The sequence below is a fragment of the Martes martes genome, assembly GCF_963455335.1.
Source record: "Martes martes genome assembly, chromosome: 10".
Lineage (NCBI taxonomy): Eukaryota > Metazoa > Chordata > Mammalia > Carnivora > Mustelidae > Martes > Martes martes.
The window spans coordinates 1,383,201-1,398,552 of NC_137898.1; the positions used below are offsets into that span (position 1 = coordinate 1,383,201).

Here is a 15,352-nt window from a genome sequence, read left to right on the forward strand (position 1 = left end):
GCCCCTTCCCCTCCGCTGCCCCTTCTCCCACTGCCCAGTCCCTCCCCTCCCCACATCTCAGTCCTCATCCCTCCTCCAGACCTAGTGCTGGCCTGGCGGGGCCCCCACCTTACACAGAGCCCGGGGACCCCAACCTGTACCCCTCCCCAGCACATGCCGGCACCGAGCCCAGCCCCCACCCGCTCTCCTGTGCCTGTGCTCTCCTATCCCCAGCCCGCCCCTGCAGGCTCCAGGCCCCCAAACGGAGCATCTCTCTGAGCCCCAACCCCACAGCCAGCTCTGCACAGTCCGGCCCCTAACAGAGGCCCTAGCCCCAGAGGCTATCCAATCCAGGCCGTCCCTGAACCTTGGTGGCCCCCAAGCAGCCCCATCCTTTCTGAGCCCACGGAAACTCCTGACTCCCTTTCCCCAGATCTGACCGTACGCACCCCAGGACAGACCCCTCAGCCCGACCTCCTGAATTCGCAGCCCTCACAGAGTCCAGTCTTGAAGGCCCCGACCTCTCACTGGTTGGCCCCTCTGCCCATGGGGCCAGATGTTCTCCAAGCCCCTAATGGCACTTGTCTCTGTGGGGACAAGTCCACTCACCTGCCCGTGTCTCTCTGCCAGTCCTGCCTGTCCCACCTGGGCCGCACCCCCGGCAGATGCCCCTTCCTCTAGCCGACGCCCCCCGCCCAGCCGCAGCCCCAGCCCCTCCGGGAGCCTCCGGTCACTCTTGCTCTCTCACACTTGTCCCCAGATGACCTCTCCTTCCCGCAAAAGTCCCAGTGAGTCGCTTTGGCAAGGGAGAAGGAAGCCCTGACCCTCTCTGCCTCTCCCGAAGCCCCTCCCCTCCCCGTGCGAGTGCCCTCTTCACCAACCCACCAGCCTCCACAGACCCCAGACCCTCCAAAGCCCCCCCCAGAAGCTGCGCCGGTGTGTGGTGGCCCTAGACTTCCTTCCACACCTTCCCCAAGCCCCTGTCCCCTCAGAGGCCCTGGCTGCTCCCTGACCAGCCGACATGCCTCTCCCGTCTCCGGGAGCCTCTCCTCCAAGCCCGCCTCTGCCCAGGCCTCTGCCCGGCCCTGCTCTCCCCAAACCTCTCTCTGAGCCTGAGGCCTTCTGGGAACCCCCTTTGCTGGACAAGCCCCAGCTCCTCCCTGAGCCCTCCCTTCCAGCCCCGCCCCCGGCCACCCTGGTCCAGCCTCCTCCACGGCTGTCGGGAACCCCGGGGACCTGCAGGAGGTTGATGAAAGCCCCCGTGAGCGGGAGGGCTCCCGAGAACCAGGGCCGCACCCCCATCCTGGCCACGCCCGCGGCAGGGCCCGGCCGGGTCCAAGAGCCCACAGGCATGAGCAAGGATGGGGACGGTGGGGGGAACAGTGGGGGGGACGAGGATTCAGTTCTCCCTCACGCCGCACCCACCACCCCCTTCCCAAGGGCCACACGTGGCCTGGACCCCAGGCCTCAGGCCGAGCCAGACGTGAGGAGCGCACACCACGCCCCCAGCTCACCCGCAGCTGGCCCAGCCCCACCTGCCACAGGCTCGGCCCGGGCTGCAGCAGGCAGTGGCCAATGGGGCTGGTGGGCACAGGAGTCAGCTAGTCCTCAGACAGCAGGGCAGGGATGCCTGCCCCAGGGGCCTACCCCAGGTCCCAGGGCGGGGTCTGGGCCCTCTGCTCCACACAGCCTTGAGGCTGCCTCTCAGGGCCCCAGAACCCAGAGAGGCAGGAGTGAGGGGAGGGAGCCTTAGCCCCCGCTGGCCTCTACCCGGTAGTTGAGGGAAGGCGCTCTACTCAGGCTGGGTGTCCTCCGGGCAAGGGCAAGAGGCAGGAAATGCCCACCGGGGCCTGCTGGACTGGTGCAGAGCACGGCCAGTCAGCAAGGAGCGGGGCCAGACGTTGAGCTGGGCTCCCCGTGCGGATGGGCCGCACCCTGGCAGGGAGCGCCCTGTCATCACCCACCTTCTAGAGTCAGACTAGAGGCTCGGGGTTGGGTCACAGAGCTGGATCTGAGCCGAGAGTCAGACACTAGGGTCCAGAGGATCCCAGCCAGGAGCCCAGGGCAGTCATCCTGGTCCTGGGCTCTGGGCGGGAGCATCGGCACCCCGATCCACGGCCGGCTGGGGGCTGGAGGCTCCGCCTGGGCACAGGGCTACCCCACGTTCGAGAGAGAGGATGGACGTGGCCCCGAGCAGAGGGTCACAACGGCAGGGCCAGCAGAGTGGGAGCTGCCCTCTGAGGCCCTGGCAGGCAGAGGCAGGTCCCAAGGCAGCCATCAGGGGTTGGGGGGTGGGGGTGGGGGGGGCTGTCTCCTTCCTGGCCAGCTCTGACTCCAGGTGTCCCAGGGCACAAAGGCTTGGATGACACTGTCTCCCCAGCAGCCCCGCCGGCTCCCTGCTCATGTTTCCAGTGCAGGGAACGCAGGGCATGTGTTTATAAGCCTCCTTGCAAATCTGGTTGAATGTCTGTTGAAGGTGCCAGCTAGGGCTTGGCTCTACGGTGCAGTCCCTGCCCCTCTAGGGCCAGGCAACGACAGCCACAGCACTGAGGGCCGAGAAGGCCCCAGAACGTTGACATCTGTCGTATTTGCCGTTTCCCTTACACCTGATGAGGTGCGGGGGGGCCTCCAGGCAAGTGTCCAGCGTCGCTGATCCCAGCGGGAATCGTCCCAGTGGCTCACAAACTCCTGCTCATCCCTTCAAACCTCCTGGCTGTGCGGCTGCCTCTAGGCTGATGAGCCCAAGCCCCTCTCAGCAAACTCCCAAGAGACCAGATCTGCAGGGAGGTCAGTGCAGCCTGAGGGAATTCCCAACTGGGACCCCCGAACCCCGAGACTCGGGACCCCAGGCTGGCCTGCTCCAACATCGGCTTGCTTCACGCAGAGAAGGCGTCCAGATGCGGCCAGGAGGCCCAGAAGGGAGGCAGCTTGCCCACTCGCCATCAGCCCTGCGCCGGCTCGTGTCCCGGGCTCTCATGGCTGTCGGGGGCTGGGGAAGACCGGGGCCCCCCCGCTGGTGGAGTGCTGTCCGGGGAAGCATGGCAGACACTCACCTGGGCCACTCCCCTCGACCCGTGCCCAGAGCAGGCCCCGGCAACCTCGCCCGGCCCCACCCTAACCCTCCCGCCGAGGCCACATCCTGCAGCTCCAGGACCCAGCCCTCCGCCGGCGAGGGTGGGCAGCAAGCTTGAGCCTCCAGGATCCTCCGTGCAGGGCAGGGGGGCTGGGGGCTGGGAGCCAGGGTACCTCCAAAGCTTCCCCCCGCCCCCCGCCCGGCTGTGAGTCAGCCCTCGGGAACCACGGCCTCACACCAGCCACTCCAGCTCCTTCCCACGGCCAGACTCAGAACCGCCCTTCCCACCCAACAAAACACGCCAACACAGAAGAGAGAGGCCCAGACGACTGTATTTCCACGTCCACTTTGGCTCCCGGTCACTCAAGAGGGGAAAAGCTCACAGAAGGCGGCACCAGCCCCCTCCTCCCCCTTCTTCCCCGACCCGGCACCAGCAAGTGCCCGCCTAGATGGGGTCGAGCCCCAGGAGGACCCCAAAGGCGTCGCAAGGCTGCCTTTTGCCCCTGAGTCTCGACCCTTCCAACTCCTTCCTGCTTGTCCTCAGGCCTCGGCGGGCCCCTTCCACGATGGGCCACACGGGAAGACGGGCCAGCAGCACCCCGCTCTGGACCCCAGGCCAGGCGGAGGAGAAGCCCAGAGAACAGCCTGGCCCGGGGTGGGGGCTCAGTCCAGAAGTCCTGCCTGGGCAGCCAGGTCCCCGAGGCACGGGCTGGGGGCGGGTGGGGGAGGGGGAACTACCCGGACTGGCGGGGGGGGGAGGGGTCCTGGGTGCAAGGCGACGGGCAGCCAGGCCAGGCTGGGGCTTCCCCGTTAGTGACGTGGCTCCAGACTCGGGGTCAGCCTAGTGGCTGCTACCCCGCACCCCGCCCTCTACTAGGCAGGCAGACAGACATGCCAAGGCCGGGGAAACCACAGAACAAAACGGAAGCCCGACAGCCCGGCGCCTGCAGAGCTGGGCTGTGAGTGTGAGTCTGAGCGTGAGTGTGTGCAGCAGGGGTGGCCGGGAGGGCGGGGGCGGCCGGCCTCCTCCTGCCAGACCCCTTCCTCCCCAGCGGGTGGGCAGCTAGAGCCTGGTGGCCTCGGCCAGGCCCACGCGGTTCTGGTCCCGGTCGAACACGGTGTAGTAGCGGCCGATGAAGACGTCCCCCAGGATCCAGAGCGGCCCGCCAGGCGGGGGGATGTCCATGCCCATGAAGCCGCTCAAGCAGATGGTCTTCCCGCCCTGCGACACCTGGGCCGGCCACTGTGGTCAGCGCCCGGCCGCAGCCCCAAGGGCCTCCACCCCGCCCTGCCCCGGCCCCCGCTGACCTTGAGCGTGTAGTCCTCCGACGACAGCTTGTAGGGTTTGCCGCCCAGCTGTAGGGTGACCTCGGGCAGGGTGGACACCTTCTCACAGGGGATCATGTACTGAGGGAGAGAAGACAGAGCAGCTCGGGGGCGCTGAGGGGGCGGCGGGGGCACCCCGTCCACACGGCCCGGCCCGCTCACCTCGCCCTGGATCAGCGGCACAGCCCCGATGGCCTTCTGTAGCTCGCGCACCTCGTCCACAGGGCCCACGATGAGGGAGGTGCCCGTGTCCACGATGGCCTCGCAGCCCCCCTTGCACAAGGTCAGGCTGCTGCCCACGTCCACCCTGCAGGGGAGGGGGCGTGAGCACACCGGCCTAGGCTCAGGCTGGGCCCTGGGGGACAGTCCTACCTCCAGGGCTACAGCCCTGCTGGGACCCTGCCTTCCCCTCTGGCTGTGTGCAGAGGCGGCGCGGGCTCAAGAGGTTGCGAGCGGGTTAACTGCCGGCCTCGAGACCGCGAGCGGAGGGTCAGAGCCCAGGGGCCAGGAGCATAGCTGGGCACCACGAGGCGGGAACAGACACCCAGGGCCAGGGGCCCAAGGGCTGTAGCTACCCAGAGGCCGGCTGAGCGGGCAGCTGGGCGGGGCCCCGCGCACCACGCTCCCCGCCGATCGGAGCTCCGGCCCCCCGCCCAGCACTCACCGTTCCATGTGGACCTGCCAGTACGCCTTGCGGGTCACGTTGAGGTAGGACAGGGGACCCTTGTAGTACTTGGAGTCCGTGCCGCCCAGCATGAGCTCACCCCCGGGCTGCGCACCGGGGTCCCTGGGGGAAGAGAGGGTCGGAGTCAGCCGCACTTGCTCTTGGGGCGGAGGCTGCCCACCCCTGTCCTGTGGGTCCAGGCTGATGCTGACAGGACAGGCACACGCCGGGGCCGAGCCGGGAAGGGTGGGTGGAGCTGCAGACACGGGAGGACCCGGAGGAGGCACGGAAGGGAGAGGACCCCCTCCTTGAGGGGCAGGGCTCCGATCCCACACCCGCGGAGGCCTGCAGAGGTGCCCGCCCGCCCGTGAGGAAGGCCGGGGTCAGGCGCGTGGGCAGGGGGGAAGTGAAAGCTGGGAGCCCAAGGAAGGGGGCCGCAGCTGCCTGAGAAAAACCAACCAGGGAAGGCTTCTGGGAGGAGGCACTGGGCAGCACGGAGAGTTGAGCCCGCTCGTTCCCGCCCCAGGGCCTTTGTACCTACTGCTCCCAAGGATGCCCTTGCCCTCACCCAACTGCTCCTGCTCCCCTTCGCCTCTCAGCTTTCCCGCACGCAGCCCGTACTGCCGGCCCTGCCCCCACCTCCAGACTGCTCTAGACTCAGCGCTGGAACTCACCACGTCCTCCTGGCCGGGCCCCACTCAGAAACACCAGGCCAAACCCCGTCGTCCCACCCTCCCCCAGGCTTCACCTCCGAAGTCCCAGCATGGAAGCCGCACGGCTGGCTCCCGTCTGCCCCCCCCTGCTGTCCTGCTCCTCCACCCCTCACCCAGGGAGGCCTGAGCCTGGGCCCGAGGCCTCACGGGAAAGACCCAACCCCATTCAACGGCGTGGGGTCACCTGGCCTCGGGCAGGGCACTCTGCCTCACATTGGCTGCTGAATTACCCCTGAGGGCGGCCCCCACGCTGAGGGCAGGGCAAGAGGGGAGGCTTCTGGGCGGACACTTGGCCGGAGTGCCTGGGGATGGACCCCGAGGGCGAGGAGGGGGTGTGCGGCGTAGTGGCCACCAGCGGGCGGTGGGCCACCCACATCCGTCCTTGGCACACCCTCATCGGGACCTGTAGCACTGCCCCGAGGGAGACCGGGGGCCCCTTCTCAAGGGTACAGCACACAGGTCACCCACCCTTCCTTGCACGGCCAAGGCCACTGGGACACTCGGCGTGGCTGCCAAGGGGCGGCTGGTGGGGGCCACTCCCCACCGTCAACCCGGGGCCGTGGTTCCCTCTAGCAGCATCTGGCACTGAGGGCCCCACCGGGGTCACCTCCTCTGGGAAGCCCCTCGCCTCTGGAGATCCGACCGCAGATTGGAGCTTGTGGCTCTGTTCCCTCTGGGCCGTCAGTGACTCTGGGGCCACATCGCCCACCATCAGCCCCAGGGAAGCCCAGGCTGACTGACAATGAGTCCTGACCAGGGTCTGGCTCTCCGGGAGGGAGGCCCACTGAGCGAGATCCTGGGCCCACAGCCCGAGCCGCTCCTGATGGGAAGCCCCGGCCCCACAGCCTGTCCAGAGGGCTCCCCGCTCGTCTGTAAAGGAGTGGCTGGTCCCCTTCCCGGTCAGAGGTTGCAGATCAGGAGCCGCAGCCCGGTGCCTAGGGGGAGGCGGGGAGGCGGGCAGCCCAAGCCCCCGGCGTCGAGCCCCGTGGAGCTGGGAGGAGGGGTGAGGCATGGGGAGGAGACAGGGGCCCAAACCCCTCCCACCCCACCTGTTCAGGTAGAAGGAGAAGATGTTCTTCTCCACCAGCTTCTGCTCCATCAGGTTATCAAAGACGGGAAGCACGTTGTTGACCGAGATGCGGGGGTAGGCCATGCCCAGGATGCCGTCGAACTTGGCCGCGATGAAGGTGATGCCCGGCTGCTTGGTGGCTTCCCCGAAAATCTGCCTCTCCACCTTGACGCCAGCCAGGCTCGACAGACCCGACTTACAGGGCACCTGTGGGCCGAGGGGGATGGTCAGTGGGCCAGATGGGCCACGGGATCCTCGGAGCCCAACCCCCGGGCCCCGTGTGTGCATGCACAGCCACAAGCCCCAGGCATCACCCTCGACCTCGCACAAAGCCCAGAAGGAAAGGCTGGCGACACTGGGTGGGGGACACAGCTGAGGAGAGGGACACAGGGCTCCAAGGTCGTCAGGACAGTTTCCATCGGAGTTAACAGACGGGTGGGCTCTGTGCTCAGCTCTGACTCTCTGGCCCCGGGCCAGCCCCACCCAGGCCTGCTCCTGACCTTGGGCTACTGGAACCCCATGACCCAACCCCATGACCCAACTCAGCAGACTCAAGGCCACACCTCCCCTCCCCCACTGCAGGCCAGGCAGCAGCTGACAAATACAGAGCAGGATGTGGGGAGAAACGGCTGTTTGGGGCCGACACCCTGACAGCGGGAACAGGGCAGTGCGCTAGGCAACATCCTCTTTTGGGCCACAGAAATCAGAAGGAGGAGACCCCAACAGGGCAGGTGGACCGGGGAGGGGCGGTGCCGCCACAGGAAGGGTTGCAGCCACCATGCCGCGTCGCCTTCCCGTCCTGCTGGGGCTGGGGGGCTAGAGGCCGCGGGGCCGGGAGCTGTGCCCTGTCTGCTTCGCTCCTCGGCCCCCAGCACTCTCAGTCCTGACCCATCCGGTGGCCGCACGCTAAGAGGTCTCACAGAGGCGCGGTAGATCCATCCAGGGCCTGTCCACCTGCTTTACCCCAAAGATTCTCTGCGGCAGACACGGTGCCCGGAGGGACCTCCAGTGTCCTCTACGGGGACTCCCAGCACATCTCTGCCCTCCCCTCCCAGTGGCCAAGGCATCGGAACAGAAGTCAGTCCCTTGCGACGGCCTCTCCGACCTGACTGCGGCTGTCGGCCGCGACCCAAGGAGGAGCCTCACTTGAATCACTTCTGGGCCCTGATCCCAGACCGGACACACGGCTCTCGCACCCACGCCCTCGTGGTCCCACTTTCCCTACAGCCCTCCAGGCTGTCACGGCGCACGTACCCCCAGAAACGCACGGGACCAGGTCTGCTGCCCGAGCCCCGCCCAGCCAAACCCCCTCCACGCTCCTGCTCACGCCTCAGAGGCCCTGCCCTGGGGGGCTGTCACCACGCCGTTGGAGCGCCCCGGGGCCCAGGGGCAGCGTCAGCAGGGACTCACCGACACAGTGTCCTGGCTCAGGTACCCGGAGAGGCTGCCGGAGCCGTAATGGATGTCGAAGCTGGTGCCGTTCTTCACATACGTGCTGGACTTGCCGCTGTTGTACTTGTGGTGGATCCCTGCGCCGGCCGAGAGGCCCGTCAACCCGCCGCCCTGCCCCCTGGAGCCCCCCACCAGGCCACCCACCTGGTGTCGGGGCAGACCCATGACCCCAGGCTCGGTGTCGGCCGGCAGCGGTCGGGCCTGCCCTGCCCATGCTCTGCCACCACGGTCCCAGCCAGGACGCGAAGCTAGGCTGGCGTGAACGGGTTCACCTGGAAAGTGGGGTGCCCTGCAGCACGGCGGCGGGGCCAGGCCCGCCCGGTGTGGCCGAGAGCTGTCAGCGGCCGACAAGGGCCGAGGCGGGGCCACCGAAGGCCCAGGGCCAGCCCGGCTCGCTCCAGCTCCAGCTGCCATCCCGGACCGGAGACGGGGCGGCCCGGCGCCTGGGGTGGGGGCGTGCTTCCCTGCGAGGGGGCGGCTGGGCCCCGTCCTCCCGCCCGCACCCCCGCTGCACGAGGCCGCGCGGAGACTCACAGCAGGCGATGTCCAGCAGCTTGCAGTGGATCGACGGGACCCACAGGTTGGAGGAGCCGGTGTCGAAGACGACCGTGAAGCACTGCGGGGGTGTCCCGATGCCGATCTCCCCATAGTACTGCGCCTGTGCGGGGGGCGGGGTCCGTCAGGACCACGGGCACAGGTGCCCCTGGTTAGCCTGCGGGCCAGACTCCCCAAGGCCCAGGCCAGAGGACGGACACCTGGGCTCTGCTCCCGCTCCCGCCCCTCCGCTGCCCTTGGTCCTCACACCCCTGGGCGCTGCGGGTTCCTGCCTGACCACATGAGGGTGGGGGACGACCACCCCATTTGAAAGGTGAGACCAGCAGTCACAGTGGCTCGGCTGACCCGGGGCCCCAGAGGACCTGCCCGGAAGACCCGTCTGCCCCAGGCCCCCAGCAGGGGCGACTGCCTCCCCACAACGGGAGGCACGTCAGGGCATGCCTCTGGGACCTTATTCCCATCCTGCCCTTGCTGCACCGGACCAAGCCTGGTGGGCTCCTAGGCAGAGGCATGAGGACAGCCAAAGGGAGGAGGTATACCCTGGAAGCCAGAGTGTTGGCTCAGATCCCTCCCTGCCAAGACACTCTGCCTTCACCACCCAGGGCCTCAGTTTCTCCATCGGTACACGGGGGAGGGCAGCCTGTGGGAAGCCTGGGGCGGCTGAGCCATGGCTCAGGTGAGCATGAAGGGGGCAATGTCCCTCGGACCCTCAAAGGGAAACCCGGTCACTGGGGCTCTCCCAGGTCAGAGGACACGGAGGCCTGGATGGGAGGCGTGGGCTTGGGGCCCTCTGGGCCCTGCCTGCCTGGGCGCCCCTTCTCTGGGGAGGGAGGCTGGGCCCTGGGTCACTAAGGGATTCCGGCTCCAGTCCCTGCAGGAGTGTGTCTCCTGCCACTTGGCTCCAGGGAGAACCAGCAGCTGCTGCCTCATGACCTGGAGTAAGTGTCCAGATTTGGGGGGCTGGGGGGTGACTCAGCAAATCTCCGTGTGTGGGTGTGTGTGTGTGTGTGTGTGTGTACACACAAGAGCTTGCACTAGGGGATCAGGAACTGGTTGGTCAGGCCCTGAGACAGATGCCCCCCCCCCCCGGCCCAGTCACATGCCTGTGAGGCCACAGCTTCCTGGCACAGCGGGTGCTCCGGCCAGACAGGACAGAGGGCATAGCCACATGTCCCAACCCCAGGTGGACCAGCGTCCCGACAGCAGCAAGGAGCCAGGTCCACCACGTGGGGGCGGGCCACGCAGGAAGACGCCACCTGGGCCGCCCCAGAGGTGGAGGCGGGGTCCCAGGACCTGACCCCGGAGCTGGGGCCAGGCGGACCCGGCCCTGGCTCGGTACGGGGCTTACAGCATGTCCCGACTCCAAGCCTGTCTGCCCCTCGAGGAGCACTGGGAGCGATCAGCACTGGCTGCTGACCAATGAGGAAGGAGGGATGGAGGCAGGAGAGGGTCACGGGGAGCACCAGGCCTTCCAGCAGGCCAGGCGGAAACAAAAGAGCTCCAGAGCCATTAATTAGGCCTGGACAGGCAGGCCCAGGTGACCCGAGCACAAGGACCCCGCAGCCCCTTGGGGCCGGAGTCTGATTTGAGCTCCTGCACACCCAGCTGATGGCCGTGGGCCCAGCTCGCTTATCTGCAGCCCGTGACCCTGTCCCCCACGCCCACAGGCTGGCCTCAAGAACAAGACAGTGTTCTTGGCAGTCAGTGGGATGCAGGGGGAGAGGTCACGGAGAAGCCAAGGGCACCCCCACCTCCCTGCACGCACCCCCCTCAGGGCCAGGCCCCTCATGGGGACACAGGTGGGAGTCCTCATGTGGGCAGGGGTAGTGGGAGGAGCACCCAGCAGGGAAGGGCGTGGCTGGGCAGAAGCCCCTCCCCCCACGGAGCAGGTGACTCCTGCAAAACCACAAGGTCCCAAGGAGAGGGCTTCCGGCCCACTCACTCAGAGATTTCCCCGAGAGCCAGCTCCGTCCTAAGCCCGGCTTGCTGTCCACCCGGCCCACGCCCCGAGAGGACGAGCCCCATACTCACGTCCATGTAGTTCCTGAGCACCTCTGGAACGGGACCCCCTGCCACACTGGGCACCCCCTGGGCGTATTTTGAAATGGGGCCGCTGGCGATCAGATCCTCCACGGGCCCCCCCAACTCCGACATGGTCCGGCGCACAGAGGTGAACTTGTGCAGCGGGATTCTGTCAAGAGGAGAGAGAGGGGCTCATCAGGGCTCGCCTCCCCCTCCCCCCGGCTGCTCCAAAAGCACCCCCCATCCCTTGTCCCCAGTCTGTGCCTCCTCCGGCCCCTCCCGGGACAGCGGCCCATGGGGTCCGTTAGGGCGTGGGTGCCCATCCGTCACACCTGCCCCGTGCTCTCTGAGGGGACCGATTCACCTGCCCCCGAATCTGCTGCTCTCCACACAGCCCCCACGCAGAGGTGGTGCCCACTTCCCTGCCTGGCCTCCGGGGCAGGCTATGCCTGGTCATCAGATGGGACTTCAATGCCACCGCCTCTGAGAAGCCCTCCTTGGCCATCCTTCAACGTGACCCTGTTTCCCTCCAGGGCCCTCGCAGTAGTGAATTCATTTCCTGCCGATTCGTCCTCTGTCCCCATCGTGGTGCAGACCCCACGAAGGCAAAGCCTGCCCTGGGGTGGTGGGGGTCTCTGCCTCTGGGTCTGCCTTCCCCTGAGATGCCCACGGCTCCCCCAGTGCCAGCCCCTCCCAGCCTTGGCGGTCTGCCTGGGCAGAGAGAGCACGGGGTTGAGGTCAGGTGGCCGGTTCTTGTACTTGTGGGTCCCTCCCTGGCCTGGGTCCTCGCTGCTGGGTTTCAGCTTGCTCCCAGCTCCGACGGTGCAGGGGACAAGAAAGCACCCCTGAGCACACTCCAACCCTTGGACGGCAGGTCCTCCCAGCCCAGGAGATTTGGGAGTTCAAGGTCACAGCTGGCCCTTCCTGGCACACCAAGGGCGTGCTTCAGGAAGATGGGACTCTTGCCCAAGACCTGGGAGGCTGTTAGAGTCCACAGTTCTCGCCTGGGGGAAGCGGACACGCCCTCCAGTACCCCAGGAAACAGGTGCCATCAGTCCCACAGGACCGGGAGGAGGTGTGAGGGGCTCTGGTCCGGCTGCCCGGCCTGCACAGCCACAGCCTCCGCTCCCCACGGCCGTCCATCCCCGGCGGGGAGGCCTGTGGGTGACACCAGGGTAGGCGCAGCCCCACAGCTGCCTCCTGACAAAGACTCCATTTGGGGCTACGTGCCCCGAGCCACAGCCCGTGGTGAAGCCCACACCGAGTGGCCTTCCGGCAAGGGTGAGTCCCACTTGGCCCCCAGCGAGCTCCCACAGCTCTGTGACCTCACCCACCTGCCCACGGGCGAAAGGCCCACGGCAGAGGTACAAGGATGCCTTCCCAGGCCTGGCACCGAGGCCCGGGGGGAAGGGTGGGTGCGGGGCCAGAAGGGCTGGCCCTCTGCACCCCTCCTCCCATCTGGGAAAGCAGGCTGCCCGGCAAGAGTGGGAGGGTGGGTGGTGGCCGTGCTGGTCCTCGGCCTGGCTCAGCCGCATCCAGGCTCGGAGGTGGACGGACCCCCCTGGTGCGGAGGACAGGGCCCTGGGCCTGAGGAAGGTGTGGTCCTCACGAGGGCAGGGGCCGGTGGGGAAGGCGGCCGCACTGGCCACTCACCCAGACCCTCCCCTCGGGCTACCTCCCTGACGTCTGTGAGACGCTGGGGGCCTCCCCGCGCCACAGGGTCCCCCGCCCCAGACCGAGGCGACCAGGCCCAGTTCCCAGCCGGCAGAGGACGCGGCCAAGCGGGCGCTGGGGCTGTGCGGGCTGCACGCGGGGGTCCCGGCTTCCGCACGCGGCCGCGAGCGCAGGGACCGCGATGCACCTGTCCTGGGCACGCTCGGTCGGCCCGGGCCCCAGCCGCCCTCGCCCGCGCAGCCGCCCGCCCCCCGCGGCCCCGCACGGCAGCAGGGCAGGAAGGGCCCGGGCGCGGGGGCGCGGGGGAGGCCCCGCAGGAGGCGGCGCGGGGCGCACGGCCGCACTCCGGAGCCGGGGCGCGCGGAGGGCGCCGGGGGCGCGCGGGGCCTCACCGGACGAGCGCGGCGGCGGGCGCAGCGAGCAGCCCGAGGACGAGCAGCAGCAGGCTGGGGGGCTGCATGGTGGCGGCGGCGGGGTCGGAGCCGAGCGCCGGGAGGCCGCGCGCTTATAGCCGGGATGACGGCGCACTCGGCCGAGTCAGCTGACCGCACTGTTTGCGCCCGGCGGGTCACGCGGGCCGCGGCCGGCGTGCGCGGGGCGGGGCCGGGGCGGGGCCATCCGGGCCGGGCCCCCCGCGGGGCCGCGCACGCCGCTCGAGGGCGCGCACGCAGGCCGGCCGGCTCCCGGAGCGCCGCACCCGAGGGGCGCGCGGGCGGCGGGGGGGGCGCGGGCCGGGGCCGCCGGGGACCGGGCTTGGGACTCTGGGGACCGGCAGCCGGGCAGCCCCCGACCCGCGGCTCCGTCGCCGCCCCAGACCCGGGGCTGTGCACCGCGCGAGGCCGCGCCGCCCTTCCCAGGCCCCCGCCCCCCCCTGCACCTGCTGCAGCGCCGGCCTCCGCCCGGGCCCCCTCTTCCACGTCCGCCAGCCACTCTGCTTCGACCCGGGGTCCTGCAGACCTCATCCTGTCTCCGAGTGATCCTAGGCGCCCCCTTCCAGCGCCCCAGAGCAGCACCGCCTGACCCTACCCCGGGTCCTCCGTCCTCTGGGGGCCCACGGTCCCCTCCAGGCCCATCTCCAAGGATGCTGGGCGGCGGGATCACATAAGGAGCCGGGTCTCTCACCTTGAGCGATTGGGGTCGTCTTCACCAGCCCCGGGAGAGTCCCTCCCTGGGGCCAGTGCTCAGTCCTACTGAGGCCACAGTGACCCTCGGCCCTCCGGGACCACCCACCTCCCCCAGTCACTAAGGCATGCCAGCTGCGGGAGGGGAGGGCCCTGTCGGCTTCTCCAGGCAGAGGCCGGGCAGGCGTGAAACAGGGAGGGAGTTTGGGCAGGTGACTTTGGAGAGGGTCCGTGCTGAGAATGTGCTAGAAAGTGACCCTTGCTGGGAGCAGGCCACTCTGGGAAGGTGACATTTGAGCAGGATGTGAACAATGAGGAAATTTCCTCAAGGGACTCGCCTATAGGGTGGTCCTGCTGGCTACACCACTTAAAGGCGGGCAAACGGGTTCTGTGGCCCATGGCAGGCAGGACTGGAATCCCCATCTTTTCTGCGACCACCAAATCAATCAGGGCCCTGACCCCAGCCATCACCCTCCCACCCCCGTCAGCCTGATGGCCATGGATGAAGGACCGTGGCCTTGCCCCGCCTCTGCGCCCGGCCGTTGCCCACGTCTTGTTCACCTGGCTCGGTTCCAGCCATGAGGACTGGAGCCGGGAGGGAAGCTCGCAGACACCCCTGCCTTCAGAATCCGCCCCCAGGTGCGCAGGCCCCAGAGTGGGACCCTCACTCGGGGCATTATCACCTCCCTGCTGGTGGGCTGCTACCTCAGACGGGGCAGCTGGGCTCCAATGGGCTGGACACCACACACGCTCAAAGGTGGTCCCAGCTGGTGTCCCCCTGGGTGCCCACTGCCCACAAGACTACATGTGTCATGATGCTCAGATACGGATACGAGAAAACAGTCTCGGAGGGGGCCATCTGCTTCATCCACGGGCACTTACAAAGCCAGCCGCAGTGTGGACGGTGAGAGGGCTCGGCGGTGTGACGTGGCAGCCGGTCGTGTCTGGCTGGGGCAGGTGGCAGCCAGGCGGAGACCCTGGGCTTTCCCTGAGCAGAGAAGGGACGGCTGGTGGCCTAAAGCCTGGGGAGACCGTGTGTCTGGCTACTCCATATAGAGGGAGGACATTGTCTCTGTGCTGCTCCTGCGACCCCAGCACCCAGAGCAGGGCCTGGCACGGGGTGGGGGGCGCTCCTAGACAGTGATATGCGGGAGAGATACACGGTCCCCCTAGACCCAGTCTTGTGTCCACCAAAATCCATCGGTCCTGAGTGGTGTTCGGGGTTCCTGGCTGACTTCTGTGCTCCTTCCCTCCAAGACTTTCCACGATGCCCTCATTCCTTACCTCACCAATACCCAGGAGAGGTTTGGGGTGGAAAGGGAGTGGGAGAGGCCGGCCCTGGGCCCTGCGGCTGCTCCCCAGAAGGCAAGCTGGGGCTCCCTCCCTAGTGGGCATATCTGGGCCCTACTGGGCCTCCTCTAGCCAGCTCCAGACAAAGCCGTGTCCCACCTTACACTGATGCTCTTGCCTGGGGCCCGGTGTGCCCCGAATCCCTCTAGCCTCAGTCAGGTGCAAAGGTCCCACAAGGCCCTGCCCCTGCCGAATGTGAGGCAAGGCCGGGGAGACGTACTCCCCTGACAGACCGAAGGCAGTGGGCCCAGCACAGAACTACAGGGCTTAAGGGCATTCCAGTGCCCACTGACCAGGTGCCCCAGGGCAAACCTGGGGGGAACGGGACTCCCAAGTCCGTTCAGCGGGTGCGGA

General features: G+C 68.1%; 1 protein-coding gene across 1 annotated transcript; it reads right to left on the reverse strand.

The window, feature by feature from the left end:
• Window positions 1-3,366: 3,366 nt before the first annotated feature.
• On the reverse strand, window positions 3,367-13,079 carry CTSD (cathepsin D). The gene is made up of 9 exons (XM_080814890.1): window positions 12,920-13,079; window positions 10,863-11,022; window positions 8,811-8,934; window positions 8,235-8,353; window positions 6,805-7,031; window positions 5,043-5,165; window positions 4,541-4,685; window positions 4,361-4,459; window positions 3,367-4,283 (listed from the first exon to the last, which is right to left on the reverse strand). The coding sequence occupies exons 1-9, from the start codon at window positions 12,985-12,987 to the stop codon at window positions 4,116-4,118; spliced, it is 1,233 nt and encodes a 410-aa protein (XP_080671016.1). The 5' UTR covers window positions 12,988-13,079; the 3' UTR covers window positions 3,367-4,115.
• Window positions 13,080-15,352: the final 2,273 nt, after the last annotated feature.